The sequence below is a fragment of the Coffea arabica genome, chromosome 7e, assembly GCF_036785885.1.
Source record: "Coffea arabica cultivar ET-39 chromosome 7e, Coffea Arabica ET-39 HiFi, whole genome shotgun sequence".
NCBI lineage: Eukaryota > Viridiplantae > Streptophyta > Magnoliopsida > Gentianales > Rubiaceae > Coffea > Coffea arabica.
In genome coordinates, this window is record NC_092323.1 from 4,476,963 (window position 1) to 4,503,585 (window position 26,623).

At 37.0% G+C, this 26,623-nt stretch overlaps 4 protein-coding genes across 8 annotated transcripts; 2 read left to right on the top strand and 2 right to left on the bottom strand.

The window, feature by feature from the left end:
* Positions 1 to 1,104: 1,104 nt before the first annotated feature.
* LOC113702243 (rhamnogalacturonan I rhamnosyltransferase 1-like) lies at positions 1,105 to 4,461 on the top strand. Its single transcript, XM_027223355.2, has 8 exons — positions 1,105 to 1,676; positions 2,068 to 2,135; positions 2,213 to 2,301; positions 2,390 to 2,555; positions 2,669 to 2,958; positions 3,103 to 3,307; positions 3,408 to 3,565; positions 3,971 to 4,461. Exons 1-8 carry the CDS (start codon positions 1,367 to 1,369, stop codon positions 4,212 to 4,214), a joined length of 1,530 nt encoding a protein of 509 aa, XP_027079156.1. The 5' UTR covers positions 1,105 to 1,366; the 3' UTR covers positions 4,215 to 4,461.
* A 236-nt stretch (positions 4,462 to 4,697) lies between these two features.
* Positions 4,698 to 8,482, bottom strand: LOC113702244 (transcription factor BIM2-like). Of its 4 annotated transcripts, none has more exons than XM_027223356.2 (8): positions 8,083 to 8,482; positions 7,886 to 7,982; positions 6,495 to 6,564; positions 6,284 to 6,379; positions 5,601 to 6,022; positions 5,269 to 5,395; positions 5,154 to 5,167; positions 4,698 to 5,016 (listed from the first exon to the last, which is right to left on the bottom strand). In XM_027223356.2, the coding sequence occupies exons 1-8, from the start codon at positions 8,171 to 8,173 to the stop codon at positions 4,956 to 4,958; spliced, it is 978 nt and encodes a 325-aa protein (XP_027079157.1). In that variant the 5' UTR covers positions 8,174 to 8,482; the 3' UTR covers positions 4,698 to 4,955. The 4 variants fall into 4 exon arrangements, 3 of the variants coding, with proteins under 3 accessions (XP_027079157.1, XP_027079159.1, XP_027079158.1); XM_027223358.2 differs by having other exon boundaries at positions 5,114 to 5,167; XR_011818179.1 differs by having other exon boundaries at positions 5,114 to 5,395; positions 8,083 to 8,481.
* A 1,028-nt stretch (positions 8,483 to 9,510) lies between these two features.
* On the bottom strand, positions 9,511 to 14,818 carry LOC113702262 (calcium/calmodulin-regulated receptor-like kinase 2). Its single transcript, XM_027223379.2, has 8 exons — positions 14,407 to 14,818; positions 12,618 to 13,006; positions 11,851 to 12,004; positions 11,511 to 11,637; positions 10,561 to 10,646; positions 10,404 to 10,475; positions 10,049 to 10,252; positions 9,511 to 9,896 (listed from the first exon to the last, which is right to left on the bottom strand). Exons 2-8 carry the CDS (start codon positions 12,941 to 12,943, stop codon positions 9,609 to 9,611), a joined length of 1,257 nt encoding a protein of 418 aa, XP_027079180.1. The 5' UTR covers positions 12,944 to 13,006; positions 14,407 to 14,818; the 3' UTR covers positions 9,511 to 9,608.
* Positions 14,819 to 18,992: 4,174 nt separating this feature from the next.
* On the top strand, positions 18,993 to 25,665 carry LOC113701873 (O-fucosyltransferase 27). 2 transcript variants are annotated; one of them, XM_027222748.2, is made up of 10 exons: positions 18,993 to 19,553; positions 20,934 to 21,036; positions 21,890 to 21,960; positions 22,070 to 22,158; positions 22,273 to 22,516; positions 22,996 to 23,108; positions 23,181 to 23,271; positions 23,378 to 23,506; positions 24,081 to 24,628; positions 24,905 to 25,665. In XM_027222748.2, exons 1-10 carry the CDS (start codon positions 19,335 to 19,337, stop codon positions 25,377 to 25,379), a joined length of 2,082 nt encoding a protein of 693 aa, XP_027078549.1. In that variant the 5' UTR covers positions 18,993 to 19,334; the 3' UTR covers positions 25,380 to 25,665. The 2 variants fall into 2 exon arrangements, with proteins under 2 accessions (XP_027078549.1, XP_027078550.1); XM_027222749.2 differs by having other exon boundaries at positions 18,994 to 19,553; positions 20,952 to 21,036.
* The last annotated feature ends 958 nt before the right edge of the window (positions 25,666 to 26,623 follow it).

The following is a 26,623-nucleotide window of genomic DNA, read 5'->3' on the forward strand; positions in this document are numbered from 1 at the left end:
AGCTACAAGCTCGGGTTGAATCATTTGGGGAAAAAGTCCCAGTATCATTTAGGGTAGCAATTTAATGATCTGATGTAATATGCGGTCGAGAAGAAAAGGGTTATGAATCTGTATTGACCTTGATTGGCAACAACCAAAGAAGAAGAATTTGATTCGGAATTCACCAACTCGAAATGGGCAAAAAAATCTAGGATGATTTGCGGCCTCATTAAGGAAATATATAAATCCTGATGGCTATAATTATTGTTTCCTCATTCTTCTAGTACTTTTCTTGAAACAAATATGAATACAAGAAAAAAGGGGTGGTGGGCACAAGTGATGCTGGTACCACTTAACTTGTTGAGAATCGATCTTGTACGAATGTCTTGTTCTTCTTGGCATTCTTTAAGAAACTAATGAATACATCCTTTTTCCTAGTGGTAAAAATTAGATTATATGACTGGATTCAAAAAAAATTACTCCATGACAATATCTATAAAAGATTATACCCCTCACATTTTTGCAACTTATGTATATTCCTTCGTCAAAGCTAAGGCGATTTATTGATTCGCAAACAAACTTAGGTGCCATTGAAGTCCCATTTCATGAGCTGATAAATTTTATTCTCTGTTTAGCTAAATTTTTACTCCAGCTCTTTTAGGTGCCATTGAAGTTTATCCATATCCAAGTGTCAAAGTTAAAAAGTGAAGATGCAAGCATCCAATGTCAAGGTTAAAAAACCGAACAGGATCCCAACATTCTTCAACTTCGGAGGTCCGTGAGTGATTAGTTAACTTAACCTGCTCTTCAAATCTCCCCACTATCAAATAATAATGCAAAGACTCCACCGTCCTTCCCTTCACATCTCTCCTTCACCCCCCCAACCTTTAGTTTACACTACTGTTTCATTGAGTTTTGCGATCCCATGCGTAGGTGCCGCCGCGTGTATGTCTGTATTGGTATTGTCAAGGAATGCTGCATTCTGGGGTGGGTTGCGTCGTATCAAACTTTAGATTTTTAGCGTTGTTTAGTTACTACTAGTGAGTTAGTAGTAGTAGTAGTTAAAAGCGGCATTAATTTACAGCTTGACATTTTTTAAGGTGATTTACTTTACATGTTATTTAACTTCTGAGATTGCCTTGTTTCGTGAAAATGTAAACATTAAATATTTGGATCGGTCAAGCTTTCAAGTTTGTGTTTTCCCCCTTCCGGCTTCGGCTACGTACTCCTGTATCATCGTTGATTGGACTAGTAGTGTTGCAGAACGTAGTAATCCTTTCCGTTTCCTTCAATTCTTCTTCATGGTAACTTAACTCTGTCTTCTTGCCGAGCTTTGGAATTCCAGAGTCTTCATGAGAGTGGGGGCATAAGTACTGATGGTTTTGCAATGTGTAGACTAAATAGCAGTAAAGAGATGAATGAAGCGAGGGAGGGGCAATGGGAGGTGAGTCCGAAGGTTTTGGGTGAAAGGGAAGCAGAAAGAAATGGAGTGGATTTGTTTACACCTAGAATGAGGTGGTGGATTCTGAGGGCAATCACGACATTATTGCTTTGCTCATGTGTTGTTCAGTTGATGCCGGTAGGGAATTCTTGGGGGCCTAGGTTGTTGAATAGCTGGCCGTCCTGCTCTTACCCTCCTGCTGATAGGTATCCCCAGGTGGAAATTAGCAATCTGCATTCACAAGTGACTCCAAAGCGTGAGTAAATCGCGTCTTTTTACCGGCTTTTTTTAATGGTTAGCAATCTTGGAGGTTGGATTTGTACTTTGCTTACTAATGCATTGCGATGTTCTTATCTTATGCAAGGAACAGATTCCATTATAACTTATAAATGGGCATAAGTCCTTGACATTTTCCTTGTTAAGAATTGTATCACCAGCATTAGCAGAAATTTATGAGATCCATTCTTTTGTTGATTGATTTAAGTATTGTCTTGCCCTATTTGCCAATGCTCATATTGCTGGTAATAACTCAATGCCAAGATGTAAAATCTGTCAACATGTCACCTGGCTTGAGAGATAACTCCTGCCAAGCATGGACTTCTGCTAACAAGGAAATGAATCACAAGGAAAGTGATCGGTTGTTGCAGGATTCTACAGGAACAACGGTTATCTAATGGTTTCTTGCAACGGGGGACTCAATCAAATGCGAGCAGCAGTGAGTTTGCTGTCTGCTGTCATGAATTTCTTCTTCCCTGTGCTTTGGCTTTTAAAGTGTTCCTTTTGTTTCTGCAGATATGCGACATGGTAGCTCTTGCCAGATACCTAAACGTCACTCTTATTGTCCCCGAATTGGACAAGACTTCTTTTTGGGCTGATCCAAGGTTTGCTAGATTTTGAAACTCCTTACATTGTTTGTAAGTGATTATATGAACTTGAGTTATTAAGGCTCAGGATGTTTTCATTTCCCAGTGATTTCCAGGACATATTTGATGTTGATCATTTCATCACATCCTTGAGGAATGAGGTCCGAATATTGAAAGAGCTGCCACCAAGGCTTAAACGAAGAGTTGAGGTGGGCAAGTTCTATGAGTTGCCACCCATAAGCTGGTCCAACATATCCTATTACCATGAGCAGGTTTGACTTAATTTTCACTGCTAGAAGTAACAAACAAGTCGTTTTTCACTTTTCTATCTTCTCATTGGAAAAGCTATGCTCGTCGTCTCATAGTCAAGAATAATTGTTGACAGATTCTTCCACTTTTTAGAAAGTATAAAGTTGTGCACTTTAACAGAACTGATGCCCGCCTCGCGAACAATGGCCTACCACTGGAAATTCAGAAGCTGCGTTGCAGGGTAAACTTTATCTCTCTCAGGTTTACTCCAAGAATAGAGGAATTGAGTGGAAAAATTGTCCGCATCCTGAGGCAAAACGGGCGTTTCCTGGCACTCCACCTCAGGTATGAAATGGACATGTTAGCTTTCTCTGGTTGCGCACAAGGCTGCAATGATGATGAGGTGAAGCAGCTTACAAGAATGAGGTAATAAAATCCTCTCTTATTCCTTTTTTTTTCTTCCTCCCATAATAAAAATACTCTGCTATTCGACTGCCCTTTACCTTCTCCCTTTCCCTCCCACCCAAAGAAAAAAGTGAAATTGTCATCGACTGTTGTAAATATATTTAGATACGAATATCCCTGGTGGAAGGAGAAGGTCATAGATTCTGATATGAAGCGGAAACAAGGTTTGTGCCCTCTGACACCTGAAGAAACAGCTCTTGTATTGCGTGCACTTGGCCTCGACCACAATGTTCGAATATATATAGCTGCTGGAGCAACATATGGTGGGCAAAGGAGATTGAGAAGTTTGGAAGCTGCATTCCCGAGTCTGGTTAGTGGTAAATGTTTGCTTTACATCCCAATGTATCTGTAAGTGGCCTCTGCTTCATGTTTCATCACTGATGCATAAACTGCTACAATTTGGGGAACAGGTCCAGAAGCAGACACTGCTCAACTCTTCGGACATGAGGTTTATTCAAAATCATTCATCGCAGATGGCAGCAGTGGACTATCTCGTATCCTTGGAAAGCGACATATTTGCACCAACATACGATGGAAACATGGCTAAAGTTGTCGAAGGACATCGCAGGTACCTCTGATTCTATTCGATCAACGTTTCACTTTCACACCACCATGTCCTGTGTTTTGGGAGTTTGAGAATTGGTTGTTCAACTATTTCTCCTCTCTTCTGGTGGCTTTCACTTAAAGAGTGAACGAGCACAGGACAAAAGGTTGTACGCAGTCATTGCCATCTTGCTACGTCTTGCATCTGATTACTTGGAACCTTTGTACTGAGATGTCTCTCCAAATTGGAGAAATAAATGGTTAACAATCAATCCAAACATCTTTACCGTCAGTTTCGGTATTGGAATTCAAAATTTACGAAGTGAGATGACCGAACTTTTTTCCATTAACTTTCCTTGACGGAGGAGGAAATATGTTTTATAGATCTCTTCATCCAGTTTTATATGTTTTATTTCTTTAAAACCTCCAGGTACTTGGGGTACAGAACAACAATACTGTTCGACAGAAAAGTTTTAGTTGGTCTGATAGATCAGTACAATCATGGGGCTGTGAGCTGGGATGAGTTTTCCTCATTCGTCAGCCAGGCTCATTGGACCCGCATGGGGCGATCAAAGAAGCGAGTTGTCATTGCAGACAGGCCAAAGGAAGAAGATTACTTCTACTCCAACCCGCACGAGTGTCTGTCTGCAGCCTATGAATCAAGCATTCGGTAGTGAATGACCTTTGTTATTGCCAGAAAGGTTTCTTTGATCACACACACACAACTCATGCATGCGTGCAATGCTGGCCCCCAGGCAAAGTAGAGTAGAGTAGAATCAATCATCCAAAAACAAACTCTGAATCAAAAGAATGATTGAGTTTGTTGAATAAGGTTGCAAATAGTAACTAGGATCTGGCCTCTGGCTCTATAATATTGACTAAGCTGCAGCACAGGTAATGGAAAAGGTTGAATGCCCTAAATGTTTTACAGCTTTATACAAGGAATGTAGCTCTATAATACTCCAACCCTTCTTGTAGCAAGTATTCGAATAAAGGAGTTTTATACCAATTCTTCCCTACGTATTCCAATCAAAAGATGAAACTCATTGCCTTTCTCCCAGGAAATGAGACAACCAAAAAAAAAAAAAAAATCTGCTGAAGCTGATGAAAATTGCTACCCGTAAGAACCCAAATAACAAGAGAGAGAGATAATAAGGTTCGGGAGCAAGAGGTTTAATTCAATAACTTCCTGTAAAATAAGGCAGCTTCTCATACTTAAATGGAAGCCTCTATCCAAAATCAAAGACCAAAAAAAATTTACAAGTCCCCATATGGAGGAAACTCTTGATCACCCCCTCTTGTTTACCCACTCCCATCAGAAGACGAGTGAATGCTGGAAATCAAGGCAACTTTCCATATTCTCAGAGATAATAAAAAATGAATAGTGATGGTGACACTCTAACCTTGATCCACTTTCAGCTATTTATTAGCACAATCTTAACTGTCAATGCTACCTCTGCAGCTAGTACAACCACCCTGAAGGAAAAGAAGAATACAATAAGAAAGAACTGACATAAATCATACAGAGGAAGTATGGTGTCAAAACTCTAAAAAGAAACAGAAACATCCTTACAATACATTCTGATTTTTGCTAAGACGCAAAGAAGTTGTACCTAAAAATCTCATTCTTCATCGGAGCAAAAGAATTAGAGAGATCAGTTTTAGCTTCTAGCCTTCTTTTCACATTTTTAAAGAAATGGACAAAGGAGTGAAGAAAGCAGAAGAAACCTCTCTAATGACTGTAGTAGCAGTTCCTTCATTGGTTCTTTTACCCACATCAAGTTGCACTGAGATGTTGACCTGGGACAAATCCACCCCAGAGGATTGGAGTGCATGCTTAAGGGTATTCAACAACCTGTCAATTTTCAATAACTCAAAATAAACAAGATACATCAACATAACAAAATTAAAAACTCTATAGCTTTTCCAGGTACTTAAGAATAAGAATACGGCTCGACTATTTAACAACCAGTTCTGCCTTAAAATAACAAATAAGCAGGTTCCATGCAGGGGAGATGAGATGGAGAGAGCCAAACTGTATTTGCAACTCAGAATCTCACCCTTGAGAGTAAACATTTGAGATACTAGCTTCTCCACTATCCGGGTGCAGCTGTTCTCGCTGGCTAGTTTCGTAGCTTGGAACAGCGCATTCGGATGCACTCAATTTGCCTTGCCAGTATTCGGAAGGGGAGTGAGTAGCCAAATGTTCAGGGTCAGGAAAAGATCCCTGAGGAGGTTCGGTAGACCCAACATGAAACAAATTTGGCTGCACTAGCAAATTTGAAGAATTTTCTTCATTTCCTGACTGTTGGGGATGATCTGTAGGAGTGCATGGAGGAGCACCATTCAACTCAGAATCCATTGCCGTCTGGGCATTAGAAAGCAAAGTTGGAGAGACAATGATGTTGTCTTCGTGACCAGAACCATTCCTCATGAGCAGTGGTTGATCAACAAAATTCTCAACTAGCCCAGAATTGCTTCTCTATTTGCACATTAAGAGGAAGTCAGTATAGTTAGAACTTTAGGCTGGACTTATTCGATACAAATTTCAAGTAGGTTCAACCGCAAATATAGTCCAGAAGCCACAATGTGGAACTAATCCTAAATTTCAAATGGTAATCAAACTTTAATCCAGAAATGTCATTGAAAATTCACATTCAGAAAGAAAAGAAAAGGAGAGTAACATAAGCACACACGCCCAGGATGAAAAACCTCAAATGCACAACTACTAAATGAACTTTACCCAAGGTATCAACTTTGATGGCTCCTGATTCCAACCTTGGTATGTTTCTTCGTACATCTGTATCCTCTCCTGTAAGAACTGGATATACTGTATAACCTGGATTTAACAGCATGTACTGGTTAAATTGTTTTTGGCAATAAAACAGAGAAGAGGGCAAAAATCACTGAATGAGAACTAACAGCAAAAGTAAAGGGCGAAATAGGAAATACACCTCCAGCAAGAATGAAGCTTTATCCCGCTTCTGATCATTTTCAGGGATGATATCTCTTAAAATTTGGAATCTGCATGGACAAACATAATATTTACCTCCATTGAACTTTGTGACTTATGCCCAGAAGGCAAGAAAGTTTGGGCTCTAATATATAAGCTTCAACGTGCACAGATTGTCATCGACCAAGTCATGCTTGAGAGAGTACATTTTAGATTGCAATCTCATTAACAGCAGCCAAATGAGCAAAAAGGCAAAATCAATAAGACAGGAAGACATAGCAATGAGTATTTTCAAAGCAACTAACCTCAGCATCATCCATTAATCAAAAGAATCAAATCAAAAAATCCAATTTTTACATTGATCATTTACCAATCGATTAATGATCTGAAACCTTACAAAGATGGTATGAGATACAATATATTTCTCGAATCAACATATGCATCACTAGATTATAAATCTGCAATGAGGTCCATTTCAAACATATGCAAATTCCATCTCTAGAAATCACTACTATAGACTGATTGAGCCAAGATACTAGAATTTGGAACCACTTTATAAAGTCACTGTTAATACACATCAAAAAGGCCTTTCCTTATTTCCAACTTCAAAATCAGATACTGCTAGCACGCTCATTCGCTCATCCTGGACTCTGTTTCCACAATTTTCTCAAGTCAAATCAGGATCTCTTTCGCTCAACAAGCCTATAAACTCCCAAAAATGCAAAGTTCCTTGGAACTTCTTCTTAATCACCCCACCTAATTTACTCCTCCCAACTCAACAATGGATTGTACGAGCCATTCTTCAGTTCCACTTATCAATATTAAACATAAAAAAAAGAGAATCCAAAGCAATCTTATCCTCAAATTGCACAACAACGGATCACAAATAAATATCCAGCATAAAAAAACTCCCCATGGAGCACAACAAAATCCTCAGCTGCAAATAAAGAAGAACACTTTAGCACTCAAGCGTGAACTGATACAAACCTTATCACTAGAAATAATAGCAGAAGAGAAAATCACTAGAGCAGGAGAACTAGGTAAGCAATTGAATAAAGAGGGAGTACGTTTTGCATATTCATTAGTAAGAATATACAGAGAATTCATCGCACAGGGTATAAGGACAGTACACAGTGTGGTATGGATCAGTATATTTTCACAGAATTCATGCCCTTAGTAATAATTTCATAAAACTCATGCTACCCTCCTTATTAACAATTTGATGAAAGTCATGCTACCATTTTTATTAATTTGATTAATAAAAAAACCCAGTAGTCCACCCCTCGATAATTTCCCCATAGTAGTAGGAGATATGTCACCCTCATTCTAACAAAGAATAGAACAACCCGGGGAAAAAAAAAAGAAAAAAGAAAATGAAAGGGAAAAGCTTGCCTCTCGTTAATTTTGCTTCTCCGCCGCTGTTCTGTCTCGGAATGCTTCGACCGCAGAGCATTGACCTTCTGATCATTACCCTTTCCCTCCACTTTCACTGCCCACCCAACCCATTAAAAAAAATGTAAACGTATATATATGTGGAAAAAAAATCACCAGAGCCCAACGCATATCTGAAAAAGTTAACAAAAGTCAACCTTTTTGAGAGGAATTTTCAGGAGTAGAGGAAGCGAATTCTTCATCGTCAAAATCGTCGTCTTCCTGACGGCTCTTCGAGGTTCTCACCATTTACCGGTTACAATTACAATCCTCCAGCCCTAAAAAAGATAATAACAACAATAATAATATGATAACACACACACACACGCACTCTCTCTCTCTCTCTCTCTCTCAATTTCTCTCTCTCTCTCTCAATTTATGCACTGCTAATTGGAAAAGCCCTAGATGGGTGAGAACAAGCGAATACGCTCTCAGAAAAAACTAAGAACAAAGAAAGTAGCACCCGTACTGCTAAATTGCGCCTCACGGGTGGTAAGATGCACACATCTGTTAATTTTCTTCTTTGACTTGATGAAAGTCAAAAGTTTTTGTCATATTCAAAATTAGGAAACTGTCTGATCAATTCTTCGTTTTCTAGTTGATTTTTCTGGTTTTATTGTTTTAACGTGCGAAAGGTCAAATCATTAGCATGACTGACTTTGTTGAACATGTTTTGATCCGGTCTTTGATATTCATGAATTATACATAATGTACTAGTGATTTGTTTGGATAGAGGATTATTTTTCAAAATTTATTTACTTACATCATTATTACAATTTTTAACACACTTTTTTATCTTCCCAATTACTTTTTTATCTCACATGCATCACATCACAAAAAGTGACACAGTAAAAATATCTCAAATAATTTACAATCCAAACAGAGCCTTATGAATAGTTTCAAATGTAAAATTTAATATTCTACCCTGCATGAAAATAACACATCTTTCCTTTGTTAATTATAGCTAATCTAGTTTGATGAATGACTTGAACAAAAATGTGTAAAAAAAAAAAATTGGGTACACTTCACATAATTAGCTACCAGCATTAGACATGAACTTTGTTTGGATAGAATATTATTTGGAAGAATTATTGTAACACCTTTTGTGATGTGATATATGTGAGATAAAAAGATAGTTGGGAACGTAAAAATGTGGGTTGGAAAATGTATTTATGATACAAGTGAAATATTATTTAGAATAATTTACTATCCAAACACAAGTAATGCAAATAAACTTTTTCAAATTAGTTGGATGAATTAGGTAAATGAAGTTTCAAAAGTAAAATTCATGTAATTCCATGACGTCCTTTATAAACAATAATAATGTGAGCCGATGCATGCCCCGTGTAACAACTTTTTAGATCAAATAGTGTATTTCTACGCATCAGTTTAATCACTGGATTTAAACTGAGTTTATATAGGAGTTTTCCTTATACTAGTATATATTTAATTCAGAGAATTGATTTATACTATGAGGTGAAAAAATTCATGAGACTGTGATTTGCGATGTGATGTATGTGTGATAAAAAGTAGTTGAAAATATAAAAAGATGAATTGAGAAATTATCAAACGAACCACGGCAAACATTTGCGGGTGTAAATTTCCTCGATTTACTTGGGTGTAATTCGTATATGAAGGCGAAAAGAACAGTTATCAAAATGTGCACGCATTGAGTTAAACTTTTTCACTTAAAAGTGCCCATATTTGTCAACTCCAATTGCTGCTGTTCGATATGACTCGCCATTCTTGAAAACTCTTCTCCTGCAAAAGACATGGTGTCTTCTTTAACCAAACGTCTCTGCTTTATCCTCAAAATTGCCTGCGAAACCTCTCCAATTGAGGGGCGTTTTCTGGGTGACTTGCGCAGGCACTTATGAGCGATACTAGCTAAACTCCTTGCATCGTCGGGGTTACACGTTCCGATGATTTTCTTGTCAAGTATTTCATCCACTCCATCAGGACTCATGGCAGCCTTCACAGCAAAATTGCGACTAAGACAATATTTAAGTGGAGAACTCAAAAGTGAAGAGGAGAGAAGAAAAAAAAAAACAGAAAGATAACCAGACAGATAAAAAAGCAGAGGCAGAGCAGAAATAGGATATTCATAGAACTTATTACACTTACTAGATTCACGTATTCCATTAGATTCTGGTGCGGGTGAATAGCTGTGATTAGTTCAAAAAGGATAACTCCAAAACTGTAGATGTCACTCTTCATTGTGAACTTGTTTGTGGCTATGTACACGGGATCTATGTACCCATATGTACCTTTAAGGCCTGAATTACGACCATCAAAAACCTCTTCCTTCGACAATCCAAAATCAGCAACCTAGTCATGGGGGAAATTAGGAAAAAATCCCTCCAAACATAACTAAGACAAAGGGATGGCAAAAAGTAGACAACAATCCTCACTGTAATATGCTGATCAAGTATCATGCACTAAGACCAGCTTCAAAGCATACAAGGCACTACTGACTTACCTTAGCTCTCATTGAATGATCCAACAATATATTAGCAGATTTTAGGTCTCGATGTATCACGGGTGGAACCGCCTGTTGCAAGAAATAACACGAGATTCGAGAATAAAATCATCTAACCAGGAAAAACAATTATTTCTTATCATATTCCACAGCCTACCCCATCATGAAGATATTCAATCCCATGTGATATGTCAAGTGCAATTTGCAGCCTTTCTTCCCAACTCAAAGCTTGTCCACCTTCATCTGCATAGCGAACATACATGGAAGATTCAGCATCCAATGAACAGGAAATGTACGCAAAAAACTCATGATATGGGTCTTGATGCAAATTTTTACACACATACTAAGTTGCTTGTTGTCATAAAGTAGTCTCTCTAACCATGTCAGCACGCATACGAGTCCTAATGGAACTGAAAAAGCACTGGTGCACAAGTACGAATATCGACAAGACAACATTGAGAACCTAGTAAATCATGTTCCAGGTAGTTTAGCTATTTTTCAGAGGCTGTAGATAGGCTAGTAATATTTCTAGAGCACTCGTCAACAGGCAAGTAAAATAGTAACCAACCTGAGCCAGGAAAATGCCAATTTATTCTAAACCATTCTGATATTGGACTTTTCTGCGGCACAGGGTTTTAATATTTACAGAAACCACCAAAGCAATAAAATAAAAAGAAGGAAAAAAAGAACAGAACTTCTAATCTGGTTTATCCTTTCTGCCCACTCATGACAAACCCACAGAAGCTTCCAGGTTTTGGGTAAGTCAGAAGCCAAAGCCTCTCATTTTAAAGGTTTATCTGTCATGCCCATTCATAACCTGCACCATGTCACAGCTACACAAATGTAAAGATACACACAATTTCATAGTGTCATCTTCATTTTTCACCATAAAAGCTTCCTCTGCCATAGATCCCATTCATGTTTATTTTTCTATAGAGAAGTTCATATCATGTTGAACCACTAACCACAATGATAAGAGCATGAAAATCAACACCAAAACTCCATCCTGAACAAGACATTATCAGATTGCAGTCAAAATACTGCATAATCAAATGTAGTTTCCAAGACAGGCGCGTATCAATACACAAAGCTACACGCTAAACTTACTGTATAGAAGGTTGGCCAAGCTTCCATTACTCATGAATTCGTAAACTAGAATGCGTTGTCCTTTATCCACACAATATCCGACCAAATTAACCAAATTTCGGTGGTGCAGCCTAGCCAGAACAGAAACCTGCAAGTGAATCAGGCCAATGTGAGTGCAGTCCAATTTCACTGGATTCAGGATCATAATAGATGTGATAAAGCAAGAATTGCATTGAATTGAATGGTCCACGTTCTCAGGTCATTTATCTCAAACTTCCTTTCTTTTCCTTGTAAAATGAAATGCTGTTCTTCATTTTGGGTAACAAGCTAAACTATCGTGTATTAGATATGTAGTAGTTACCTCTGTATGGAACTCCTTTTCCCCTTGTTTGGAATTGGAAGCAAGAACCTTCACAGCAACCACTTCACCTGCAGGCATTACAGCTTTATAGACTGGACCAAATGATCCTTGGCCCAGGATAGTAGTGAAGTTCTGTGTTGCTCTTTGGATGTCCCTAAAAGTGCACATAAAATATCTCAAACTATAAAGCAAATATCTAGTCTGATGCCAGAAATTTTATGCAACTGTTAATGTCAGCACCTGGTTTGTTATACATTACAGCCATCTTATACCCCCATGACAGATGAGGTTAATATTAATTATGGTATTAGACTACTCATTAGACCTCAAAATTTCTTAAGCAAGTAAATCATCAGTTATAAAGTGCTCCCAGAAAACTAACACTAGGTAATTGGAAGACACGTTAGACAGTGTTTTTATTTTCCATAGATTCCAAGGAGGTAGCCTGGAAATTTCACAAAATCATACACTGGCATAGGAGATAATGAAGAATTTGCAACTTCCACAATAACAATTCTTAATAGAACAGGACGCATGAAACTCTTACGCTAAGTCATGTAAAAAAAAAAAAAAAAACCAAAGAGATAGGATCCATTAAGCAATGATAATTTTTCATGTTTAGAGCATTACAGCCAGAAATTCCAACTTTGAGTTTCTATACTTTGATAAATCACGAAAGGATGGAAAGATTCATCACATCACTTTGAACATAAATGTATCAATCTAAGAAGAGCAGAAATTTTTTGAAGTTAAGAGTTTTAACATACTTGTAAGAGTATGTTGGTATGCCAGATGGAGAAGCAAATCTATCTTTACTGTGGTGATTCCACCAAGAATGCTGCAAATTTTTTGAATTATGCTCCGATTCCTTAACGACTACAGAAGTTGAGAGAGATGCACTATTGTCAATGCTTGTCCCAACTCCATTTGTACGGATAGGAAGAGTAGCTACAGAGCGCTCATTTGCACAACGCCGCAAATTAGCACGTCTTTTGTACCAGCGAACACCAAAAAACACCAGAGATGCAATAAGAACACCAAAAGCAAGACCAACTGATATTCCAATGATAACTAAATCAGCTTTGTGAACCATTCTTTGGTCCGTTTCCAGTGTCAAACAAAGACAGCATCTTGGAGAGTACCGTGCAATGGATCACTGTCAGGAAAGAAGTAAATTATCAAATGAAGTGAATGGAACAGGCTCTTTCCTATATAATCAAGGACATAACAAGTCATCTAACTTTAGTCCTACAGAAGAGATTCTATGCCAATTGCTGCAGTTTAAAACAAAACCTCTAGCAATGCTTAAGCCTTTTCAATATGGCAGTGTTCTTAGGGAGGGAGCATTCTTGGTATAATTGGCATCTTTTTAATTTTATTCTTTCCACACACGCAACAGAGGATGACATTACTGGACAAGGGAGAAGCATATTTTTCACTAATTGGCACCGCAAAGATTAGTCCGCACTAAGTTTATTTCGCTCAAATAGATATTTTGACACAACTTCCAAACAATGAACATGGCAACATAAAAATTCTTGCATCTCAATGCAGCCAAAAAAATAAAGAATCTCAATTACGCACACTACTAGAACATAAAAAGTTCTTGCAAAAGCACATTTAGAAATTGTAATTTACTGACTGCAATTGGAGTAAGTAAATCAATAGGGGTATCCATTTAGTAGCATAAAGGCACAATCTCATACTAGAATATAAAACTATTAGCATACGCTTGAATCAATCATGAGTTCTCAATACAGAAGTGAGAAGTGCTTCCATAGGCTAATTTTCAACAATGCCCAATGCAGCAAGTCATCATACTTTCTTTCAAACAAAGCTCTTCTTCCCAGTACCCCACCTTGGTTGCCCAATGAACTGAAAACCTAACTAAAGAAACCACAAGGATCAATCTAAACGGATGTAAAGCTTAATCTGCAAACAATAATGGTCTACCATGTCCATGCTCAAGTTCCCACTTTCAACCGATACTAAAAGTAACGCACAATCAGCTTTTGTTATTTCTGATTAAAATTGATGTAATATTGCAGTGTCAAAGGACCAAGTCCTGAAGCAAACTTGCTTCAACAATTTCAGGCGGGATGGCAAAATGAGGCAATCTTTCAAATAATTCTACCGTTTAGCTCAAAAGGGAATTTGTGCAATTCAATCAATGAAAAATTGAGTTAAACAATAAAATAATTCCGAGGCACAAACTATTTCGAAAAATTCTACAAAAGAGGTACTACTACAAGGGCCTTGTAAGGTTTTAAAACAACGAAACCCCCTTTTTGAAACAGTCTAAACAACAAAATTTTACCTGGGCGGTAAGGCAAGAAAGTTGTTAACATGCCAATGGATTAGAAACCCAAAAGGAAAAATAAATTCCCAGGACATCAAACTTAGCTATGAAAGCAAAGACTGCAGACATTAATTTTTGAAAGAAATCCAACAAGGCACACTTCCAATCTCACCCAAAACCCACGATAAAATATAAATATTAAAATAAAGAAAAACAAAAAAAAAACCCGTGAAAGTTGAACAACAGGGGAAACTAACCTGATCAGCTGACATGCCACTGTGTCAGCAGCTTGATGTGCAACCTGAATTTCTTTTCAAAGCAGAACTGAAGTCTTGGCTCATGAGTACGGGAGATAAGAGTAAAGTGCAAGAGAAGGATTTAACAAGAAATCGGAAAAACTTTGGGAACAGTTGATCCGAGAAAAGTAAATGGAATGCTAGTGCTAATGCTATGACCGAATTTGAGCTGTTGGTAAAAAACTGTAAAGGACCATATAACACCCCCACCTCTCCCCCCAGCCCCCACCAAAAAAAAAACAAACACGGTATTTGGTACCAGAGGAAACTAAGAAATTATTGAATTGGGTTTGGTGGGACTCGGTCCTCGCCTCCCTTCTCGTCCAAATGCCGATTTTGGGTCATGGACATGTCCGCCACTGGTCCTCTTACCTAATTGTTCTTTGTTTGAGTAATTTGGATTTTTCACTTTTAATCTGTCCTATCTGTTGTCTCGATCTCAATCATTACCCAACAACCATTGATACTACTACTAAAATCAATATTCTATTTCATATATTACTTAAACCAATATGTCCGAATAACTTAGTTTTAATAACAACGGTAATAAATTTAGATCGTAAAAAGTAAATAAATAGTACAAGAAAGTAGTTGAAAAAAATAAAGGTCGTGAATAAGTAAAAAAGAAAAAAAATAAAATAACAAAGGTACTTTGGTTTTAAAATATCAGTTAAAGGGCAAAGTGCTTATTTAATGAATTCGAGGGAGTGAAACATAACAAAAGTAAAGTTCAAGGGAATTTTCTGCATTTAATCCCTTTAAAATTAATATACATGTCTACCCTGATATGTAATAACTTAATGTAAAAAAAAAAAAATTATACATTTTTTTGAAACAAGCACACACTTAGAGCGTGTCAAAAATACTGGTCGGTAATTATTTAAGCGGAGTATCGGTAGGAAATAGAAAATGCGTAACACCAACCTTTCCTGATGCTCGATAAAGATCACGTAAGAAGTGCTTAATACATCCCGAATTTTTGTTTGACTTGCGTGTATAATAATTTCTCGTGTCAAGTTATGAAAAGAAATTTCTCGCAACAGTGCTCGAGAGTAAAGTTAGTTAACAACTGGAACAGAAAAAAAAAAAAAATTTTTGACAAAACTGGAACAGAAATTTATAAAATAATAAGGAAAGGCAATTGGATAATGGAAACTTTAGTAAAGATATTTACTAAAGTAATAGTAAAAAGTATGAGTTTATTCTAACTTTATCGTACCACTGGCACATAAAGATAAATCGCAATCAACTTGTCTTGTTCTGATCTTTCTGATTTACAAATATTTAGGGCCCGCTTGATAAAAATGAAATTTAAAATTTGAATTCATTAAATTATTAAATATTAAATTTAATACATTTAAATGTATATCATATTTAATAATAAGTGAATAATTTATCACTTATTTTTGCGACCAAGTTTTGGCTAAAAAACTTAATATTACTTAATTAATTCAGATATTTAATTTTTAATTATCAATTACGTTTGAATATATTAAGATTTGAATCTACTAAATTTATATGCTTAATTAAGATTCATCAAATAGGATCTTACTAAATATATTCTCCATATACACGTACCATGTCTATACTATAAGAGCATTTGCCAAAACTCTCTAGAGTGTTTCCTTAGCGGGAAAAAGTAAAAGAAAAAACTGCCGACTCTTGGGTAATAATGATATGTAATTACACATGTCTGGTCTGGGAATTAATGAAAAGCAAAAAGGTTTTTTACAACACAAATGTAACTTTCTTGCACGTTCAACCCAAGCTTTGCATTTCCCACATTTCGATTACTAGCTTTTTGTCTCACGTGTGCGCCAGCATCAACTTATTTCGAAGGAGAAAAAAAAAAAGAAAAAGAAAGACACACGTGCGCACACGCACGCACACCCACACATACACACACATATATATATATACTAGGTTGTTTTTCCCGCGCGAGGCGCGGGTGGTGCCTGGGGGTTGGCCTGTTTTGTTTTAGGTATTAGGAAAATGCTTGTGTGGAAAGATTGGCAGTAAAACATGGGAAAGTTACTTGGGTTAAATTTTCTGAAGTAAAACATGGGAAAATGTTTGTTTATTTATGTAGCTAATTGTGAGTTGCAGAAATTATTTTATGTAAAAGATGTCTGTGAAGCTGCAGCTTTTTGTTGTTGTTTTTTTTTTTTTTTTTTGTATAGTTGGAATCTTTGTTCACATGTGTATAGTATTGTTTTATTTTGAACTGAGCATTGAGTTTTATAAGTTAGTTTGGTCAAACGTAATTTGTTAGTGGATGGTAAAAGTTTATTATAAGTTTAAGCTTAGTGTTTTGCGCAGACGGAGCGTAATCGTGTTCAGGTGCATTATATGTGCGGGATCATTATCCAGATTTGGTGGAACAAAAATGAGGAAATATATAATATAAAATATAAAACAGAAGGAAGTAAAAGGATGAGTACCAGCAGCGGCAATGCAAAGGAAGCAAAGCAGTGGGAGATGAAAGCAAATAGAACAAAGCAAATTGACGGAGATCAGTACAATACATATGCGCATGACTAATCTGTATACCATTGTGCTTAATATGGCATTGGGAACAGCAGATTCATGCAAGTGGGGGCATAAAATTTACTTTCCAATGATGACCTCAAGCTAAAATCTTATACTCCCTCCGTCCCACTTTGATAGTCTTGTTTTCCTTTTTCGTCTGTCCCAAATTGTAGTCCACTTTCCCATTAAGAAATGTAGTAATCTTTCAAATTGTCTAAAATACCCTTATTAAATATCTTGTTATTAATACATTGTTATTAAATACTAACCCACTACATTGAATACATTGAGCTTTTCCAATACTAACCCATTAGCTGTAACTGATATTAATTGGCACTCTTCGTGATTAGCATAAGGGTATTTTAGGAAATTATTAATCTAAATTTATGTTTCCAACCAAATTAATTACACTTTCTTAATCTGTGTGAAAAAAAAACCAAGACTAACAAAACGGGACGGAGGGAGTAATCCACAAGAAAGGCATCTTTAAGGAGGAAAGTGTAAATTGGAGACTGAGATTACTGTTTGTTGATTTAACCCAGCAATCTTGTCAAAGAAATTGACAAAAAAGCCCAATTTCATAACACTCACAGCACCATAAAAAAAAAGAATTTATTGAGGGTAAACAAAGGAACAATAAGTAGATCAAGGGCAAAAGCGTAATATGAAGGTAAAAAATCTCCACTTCTTACACACAAAATTGTCCTGCGTAAGAGGAGGAGAAAATATATAAGCAACACCGGATGGAGGGCAAAATGACGGGTAAGGCCTTGGAAGAGCAGATGAAACTAGCCTTGAACAGTAAGGCAAAAGTACCTCTTATATATTGTAAGGATATATACACTATTGGATTGACCCGGTAACAAGAGGAAGAGTCTTCCTCACCGTCACTCGAAAATAAGGAGTGTCCGGAGAAGAATGGAAGGGTTAAAAAAAAAGGAAAAAAAATTTATTGAACATTATAGTTTGGTAAAAACAAGAAGATAATCAAAGGAAAAAAGTTAATTACTGCTATGAGTTACATTGAAAAAAAAAAGGTCATACTCAAAACTTCTATGATTTAAAAATTAATTACTACTTACAAATTTTCATTGTTAGTTTCATACTAAAAACATCATAATGACTTTAATTCTTACCTTTTTATCTATACATTTTTTTTGTCAAACACCTTTAACCGATACATTTAGCGATTTAATATTTGTCCATACTTGTTATTATTATGTGCTTGTTGGTAACAACCAAATGCACCAAATCTTAGAAAAAGATATTGTGCCCCAAAAAAGAAACATAACGTAAACTATGAGGTTGGGGAGACGGATCGGATAGGTGGTACGGAAAGAAGAAATGTGGGTGAGAAATCTCGAATTCAAAATATTTCACTGATAGTAAAAAAAAGGCAATAAATAAATATGAGGATCTAATATATTATTTGGTATAGCATGAGGATATCTCCTATTTTAATTTCTTTTTAGAAATTCCAAATTTAAGGTTTTAGCCACCCAAGGTGATTGGAAGGAGCATGACTACCATTTTAAAAAAAATAAAAAAGGGGACACACGGCATATCATATTTTTTTCATTTAGAATGAAAAATTCGTAAATTTTCACAAGTGAATAAAGTATTAGTAAAACACCTAAAAATAACACTTAGTGAATTTGTTTGGACAGGAGTTTATTTTGATAATTTATTTGAGATAATTACTGTAGCACTTTTTGTGATGTGATGTATATGAGATAAAAAAATGATTGAAATTTGTGAAACAAATTATTTAATCTAAAATCAAGGCAATCCAAACAAACTTACTACTATTACTGGATTACACAGACGAGGTAGACTAATTAACAAAAACGCCTCCGTCTAAACAATGGGGGAGTGGCACCATCAAGAAAGAGGCGGCGCCTCCGGGAAGCACCAGATTCCAACCTGCTTAAATATCACGTGAGAAACAGATCAAGTCACGTGACTGATAACCTTAATTATACCTAACAAAGACGAATCCTCACGTGCCTCTATCCGCAAGTACAACTCACGGAACGGGCTACAGCCTACAGCCAAATCAACTCTTGTTTCTCCTTTTCTCCGACATTGCCATGAAACTTACGCGTCCTTAACTAGACTAGGTTTCTATTTTCACCACTAAACGCTAAATGCCCAAAAACTTTCCATGGCTGTCTGAACGTTGCGCTCTTCCCTTGTTCTTCCAATGTCCCAACTCTAGCCCAACTTCTTTAATTTAACAGCAACTACAACCTTAAAACTATCCGAGGAAGTTTCTCACATGTGTCACTGTCCCTTTTGACTTGTCTTTGTTCGTTACTCTCATGTAAGGTTTGCTGTATCTGCTCATGGTGTGATAAGAGATGAAGTGGGTGGCACTGAAAGGGGATGGCAAGATTGCGTTCAAGATTAAGTCAAGACTGAAGTGGGTTGGTTTGGTTGGGCTGGTTTTATCTACTTTCTCTATCCTTACACACTTTTTACTCGCTAGATATACAGATGGGGGCGTTTCGGACTACCAGTCTTCTATCACAATTTTTTCTTGGAGACCCATTTTTGAGAATGTAGATCTTTCTAATAATGTACTGTGCTTAGACCCTTTCAAAGATCTGAACTTTATTCTGTATTTTGCTGTTTGATTAGCTGTGTTATGTTTTTATTTTTCTTCTTTTTTTGGATTTTTTTTTTTGCTGCTTGGATTTGTTTGTCTGGAGCAGCAGCTGCTTGATTGATGATTATTGGTTTTCAGTTTCGGAACTGATATTTTAGCTAACTATGAGAATCTTATGACCAATTCTAGACTGGTCAAGTTGTTTTACGAGTTAATCTTTTATGATGCATTCTGTTTTAGCGTGGATTTAGTGGGGTCTCCTCAAAGGTTATTCTTTATTTTTTCTTTTCGACGTTAATGTTCTTCTTTATTCCAGTTGTCTACTTATACTCTTTTTTCCTAGGATTCTGTTCTTCTTTTTGACAAAGATTTTCATCTTATATTTGGTTCGTATGTGATCAATTTATTTATGAATGTTCTACTTTGCCTTGTACTTAAGCTGGTTAGTATGCTCCTATTGGGGGGGGGGGTAGTTTGCCATAATGTTGTGGTTTTAAGTTGAAATTAAATATAACTCCGGAAGGGATTCTGAAAAATGACTTTAAAGTCTGTCTCTTGAGAAATCTTCCTCGCTGGACAACAGAGAATTCGATTTTTTTTTTTTTGTATCCCCAGCTTCACGAATTCGACTTCAAAGTTTTATGTGAAAACAAGATAAAGTTTCTGGCTGCAATATCTATTGGGAGGAGCAGTGAGAGGCCAGCCTGTTTTGTGCATCCCCAGTTGTAATGCTTAGCTTGTAGGCTTGTTCCACCCTTTCTGAATCAATACGTAAATTAAACTTGACCATCATTGTTTACAGCATATGCCAAAATGCTGTCATGCTTGGTAAAAACTGCAACTATTGATGCAAACAAACACTGTAGTTCAATCTTTATTAATCTATCTGTCTCTCTTAAATGAATATGCTGCATTGATGAGTATTATAAGTGACAATGAGGATTGAGAAAAAGCCATAGGCCAACTATGGGGGAGATGGAGAGAATTTGGAAGCAAAGAATCATAGGCCAACTATGGAGGAGAAGGAGAGAATTTGGAAGCAAAGAATAAGTAAAGCGATAGGCCAACTATGGTGGAGAAGGGAGAGAATTTGGAGACATCTAGTCTAAAAGAATAAGTAAGCTGACGTCAATTTCTTTAAAATCTACTCAAAAGAGTCAATTTGATAGGAATCAATTCCATACTTATGATGGAAAACCAGTAAAGAGGACAAATTTCTTTTTCTTTTTCTAATTTTAACTTAAAAACACAACATTTTGGTAAACAACCTTGGGGAGAGTCTCCTTTTTGTGAATTGTGAATACCCATTCTTTAAATTCTACATCTGTTGCATGAACTAATTTTGCTATAGCATTCCTTGCTTCTGCAGAATCCTTTATACCAGAGACTTTGGGGACCAGTTAGGCTTCTTGAATCCTTACATCCCTATGCAAACCCCAGAGAAAATTATGCAGGTAAACCATCACCATCTTTACAACAATCTGGCCCGCCATAAGGGCCTCAAACTGGTCAAGAGAATTTAGACAAAATGTTGGTTATTTTACTGGAATCATTGTTGCATTTTATGCATAAAGCTGTTGGTTATTGCTGTTGTTCTTTTTAACTCACAAAATGATCAGATACACTTGCAGCATGATTGTCTATTCAAGCTTCAGCAACAAAGGGTTTTCCTTTTTTCTTTTTGGAAAATTCTTCCACATAATTGGCGACGTGTACATTTCCTTTTCAAGTCAGAAATTGCCTCTACTATGGCCTATGTCGTAATGGGGTTTTGAAAACCTTTTAGTTGGTAATTGTAGTAACATAGTGATTCTGCTGTATAAAGGGCTTTGGCCTCCCAAATACAAAATAGTCCCTCATACTGTGTGTATTTGTGGATTTTGAAAGGTTGGTGCTCCCATCAAATCAACTGGCACCATTCAATCTAGATAAGTGCCTCCAATGTTGCACGACCATAGGTGTCAGAAGGTTGGAAGTGTGTAATCTTGCCTAAGTTACATCACGACTACCCAATCAGTCACTGTTAGTGTCTCTAGCTAGGGAGTGCTTTCTCTGTTCATCATTTGCAGTTTCCTTAGACGGTTTGACGTGTGAAATGAAATGGATGGTAATCCTTTTGTGAAATAGTTTAAGATTCACTATAACATACTTGATATGTAACTTGAACTTTGTTTACTTGATATGTAACTTGAACTTTGTTTGACCCAGAAAAGTATCAAAGATAAGCTAAATATTGGTTTTTACAGGCTAGCAAAAACTGAATCCACATGAAATTCTCATTCTTATCTTGTCTTGTTATTGAGACAGCTCCTATTCATAAAACAAGTGGATTCATTTTTGTACGGATACGAGGCGGTTTTCATGAGATCAGGAACTCGGTAAGGATGCTGCATGCAAACAGAAATGTTGCCTTGGAATTGTGCTTATTTTATTAACTCAAATTTTCAAAAGAAAGGCATGCTGTTCAAAGGTCTTTATTTCTGGCAGATATGTGATGCTGTTGTAGTTTCCCGTCTCCTCAATGCAACATTAGTTATTCCTGAACTTCAGTCCACTACAAGCAGCAAAGGAATCAGGTTCACTTAATGCGTATTGTAAAGGAGCTAAATTATAGGATGGTTATTTGTGTGTCATGCATGAGTTCCCATTATCAAAGCTGAATCAGAGTGTTCTTTGTATGGTCCATGCAGCACTCAGTTCAAGAGTTTTGCTTACCTCTATAATGAGGATCAGTTCATAGCTGCTCTAGCAAAGGATGTCAAAATTGTCAAAACCCTACCCAAGCATCTAAAAGGAGCAAGGAGGAAAAAAGAAATTCCTTCTTTTAAGGTTTCAAATTCTGCATCGCCACATTTCTATCAACATCACGTTCTTCCAGTCTTGAGTAGGCACTCAGTTGTTGAACTTGTTATATCTGAAGGCGGAGGCTTGCAGGCATGTGCAAATACATTTCATTTTCTAAGATTTGAGTAACAACTTTTGTAGCTTGTACCATGAACATGACTATGAAGTATGATATTTATGTCATATGTTTTCTTGGTAAATGATACATCCGAGCACCCTTATTTTTTTTTCTTTTTCTGCCTTTTAAGGACATAAAAGTTGTTCTAATGTTCGCAGAAATTTGGCTCATATTCTATCTGAATTTCTCTGTGAACCTGGATTTCTGCTATTTTAGTTGGTTGACCTGGTTTATTACTTCAATTCTATCTTTGACATTGAATGACTTTAGAGAATAAAATGTTGGGGATCATGTGCCAAAAGACTAGTACAGGAATGAAGTTAACACATTAACTTGAATGATAAATTTCTAGCCCTAAAAACCATTGTAGCTCTACATAAGACAAAGCAACAGAACCATTTGAGAAATAGTGTTGAGTGTTGACCTTTTTTTTATATATGATTTTATCCAGGCAATACTTCCTCCTCATCTTGAAGAGTATCAGAGGCTGAGATGCAGGGTGGCTTATCATGCTTTGAGTTTCAGAGAGGAGGTTGAGGAACTTGCTACAAAAGTTCTGGATAGGTGTGCTACTTCACACTTTTCTTGGTGTCAGAAACACATGATACTTTCTGCTTATTTTTGGTATTCCTGCAGATTAAGAGCTTCTGGACGGCCATTTATTGCCTATGAACCAGGGATGACAAGAGAGGCTCTGGCATATTATGGCTGTGCTGAACTCTTTCAGGTATCAAGTATAAATTCCTGTAACATCATAAGCATATGAAAGACCTTAAGAGTCCCAAAGCTTTAAGAGCATCCCATTTTTATGTGTGGATATTTGTTGTTCCTAGGATGTGCACACTGAACTCATTCAGCATAAACGGTCATGGATGATCAAGCGTGGGATCATCAAGGGAAATCTCTCTGTAGATTCAGCAAAGCAGCGGCTCAATGGTTTGTGTCCTCTTATGCCAGAGGAGGTATTTCTCCATCCTCACCATCAATATGAAGTCTTCAAGTGTTTCTAAATATGCTTTATGTACTTGTTCCATCAACATGGAACTCTAATTCCCCCCTCCTTCCTTGGAGCATTAACTTTTCTCTGTAGCCTGTTTAACATAAAATTTCTTTGGAAAGATTTCTTGCTTTCTTGGAATTGGGGAGTAATGTTGTTGGCACAGGTAGTGAATTTTCAAGATCAAATTTTACCTGCCTGCAACCTCATTGTCTTTTCCTCAGGATAAGGGTTTGTCTGATAGTTTTATATCCAAGAAAGACTATTCAACTTGCATTATGAACGCTTTCTTGTTTCTGGGAACTTGGGAGAGGACTAAGTGGCCGCAAGACTCAAAATGAGAATTGCTACTTTTTTCCTGCTTTAGGAAAGCAATACTTCATTAGTTCGATTAAATGAGGCGAAAGTCACCTGATCTTGTGTAGCTGCATTTAGCACATGTTAGAATTGGATAGAGTAGGCTCACACAAGACTAATTTAGCAATTGATCTGATATGATTTTAGAACAAAATCATGATGCGACACCTATTGCTCTGCAGGTTGGCATTCTTCTTCGAGCATATGGTTACTCGTGGGACACAATAATTTATGTTTCTGGTGGCGAGGTCTTTGGTGGGCAGAAGAAGCTGATTCCACTCCATGCCATGTTTGAAAATGTCGTTGACAGAACCTCCTTAAGCACATCATGGGAGTTGAATAAAGTATATGGTCGTGAGGCTAATCTTGATGACAAAATTTCTAGGGCTCCACCAGTTAAGGAAGAAATAAAATTTGAAGCATGGAAAACTTCAGGTCCACGTCCTCGGCCGCTACCGCCACCACCTTTACGGCCGAAATATTACAACATTGAGGGTTGGTGGGGTTGGGTGGCCGAGAGCGATAGAGAACCAGAAAGTACAGTTATGGAATTGAGAACTAACGCACACAAGTTACTCTGGGAGGCTGTAGACTATAGAGTCTGTGTTGAAGCAGATGTTTTTATCCCTGGATTTGATCGGGATGGTAAAGGAAAACCAAATTTTGCTAGTTTAGTGATGGGTCACAGGTTTTACCAGTTTGCTGCATCTAAGACATTCAGGTTGGACAGGTAATTTGGTTCCTAGATAACTTTCTGCTACTTGTTCAGTTTGCGTGCTTCCCCTGATAACTAGTGCATTGCTGCTGTGTGATGCGAGTACCGAGCTGTCGCTTGATTTGGGATTTCACAGTGTAAAACTCTGAAGTCCCTCAAATTTTTCGGGTTGTTTTTGTTGTTTCAAAATTTTTGGTCAATTCCTTTTTTTTTTTTTTTAATAAGAAAGAATGTAGCATTTGAAAGGCCAGCCTTGATATCAACTGTTTTCTGTTGCTCATCTCCATCCAGGAAGGTAGTGGCCAAGCTGTTGGGTGAGATTCGTGAGCACTTGTATCGAGCCAACCATGCTTGGATAAAATCAGTGCGCAGGCATCTTAAGCGGAACTTGATTGATGGATTGGCAAAGGAATTCATTGGATCAAAAGAACTATCTTTTCTCTCTTTTCCAATCCCTGAATGTTCTTGCACAAGGCAAATTTCACCTGAAAAGATATCTAATGTTTCAAGTCCTTCATCATCTTCAAAACTTCCAGCTTTTGTTGGAGATACTCATAGTTGCCCATCTTGGATGAATGGTTATACGCTTGCTCAGTCAAAGGACAAGGAATCTGAAGAGCAGCTTGAGGAAGATGATTCCACATCTGCTGGTTTGTTTTTTCGACAGAGTAATAATACTAATCAAGAGGCTGGGGATGGTGAAACAGTCAACAAAGAAGACACCCAGATGGAGGATAATGAAGAACTTGAAGGTGGAGATAGATGACCAAGTGGCAGAATTTAGTCTTGCCTTCCCTGTAGATGTGTATATATGTCTGACTGAAGTTGCTGCTTGTTAATTTAGTTATAGATGAGTCTTTATTGTCAGTTTCAGTTTTGACAGAGTTTGGTGTTCAACCGCTAAGGATGGCTGCAAATTTTCGGTCCAATAATTATTATTTCAAGGATAGTGTAGTGTCAGGATTTCTAGATATGATTGCTTTCCTTTAGGTTGAGACTTGCCGTACACAGGCTCATTCTTATAAAGTATCTGTGAGCGGAATTTATTTTGACCTGACCTTTCCAGCCTTCCAATCGTAAGAGCACTTGAGAGCAAAAAAGCAACCCTCGGTACAAGAAACTCTTAAGCTCTTCCTCGAGGGAAAGTAAATTTTCCTTTTTTCTTTTTATGCATTTCAAGCTTCTTATGCAGAGATATGGTAAAGATTATGCCTAAGGTTTTTTTTTTTTTTGGGGTAAATTGGAGGTCTGCTTTACAATTTCTTCCACTGTATCACTCAATCTAACCCTCTCTCCGTGCTAAAGCTCAATTAACTCTTAAGATGCATATGTATGCATCTGATCCTCAGCTCCCTTAAGGGGTGCATCCGATCCTCGGCTCCCTTAAGAGCCCCTTATCAGGTCTCACCCTAAAAATTTGACATCTGTAACAACTCACGTGATTTCATTAATTCAATTCTACCCCGAAATCTATTTGGCTATTCCCTCCTCTTGAACATTACGAAATTCAGTCAGTGCATTAATCATCCAATCAATAAGAAATCAAATCAAACAAAAATCTATAAACCCTAAATCCATAATCAGAATTATTCTCAACCCTCTCAGCTTCCGATGTTTTCCATCACTCTTTACACTCTTTTTTTTTTAATTTGAATATTTGTAATTGACTTGGAATTTCAAAAAATCACTCTCAAATAACAGTGATTTACTTGATTTGGAATTCTAAAAAATCACTACTCCTATTATGAAAAAGAAAAATTTGTTTTCAGATATTAAATTTCTAAAATGAGGCCCAGTAAGGAGACTCCTTAAAGGGCCGAGGATCAATGCGGCATATACTTACTTTGAACTAGTCGGAGTAGGAATATTTGTTTTCCTAAAGAAGAAAGACAAAAGCACCGCACACACTGAGTGTGTTTGGATTACTAAATTATTCCAAATAATATTTCGCTTGTATTATAAACACATTTTTTAATTTATTTTTTTAGTTTCTCAACTATTTTTTATCTC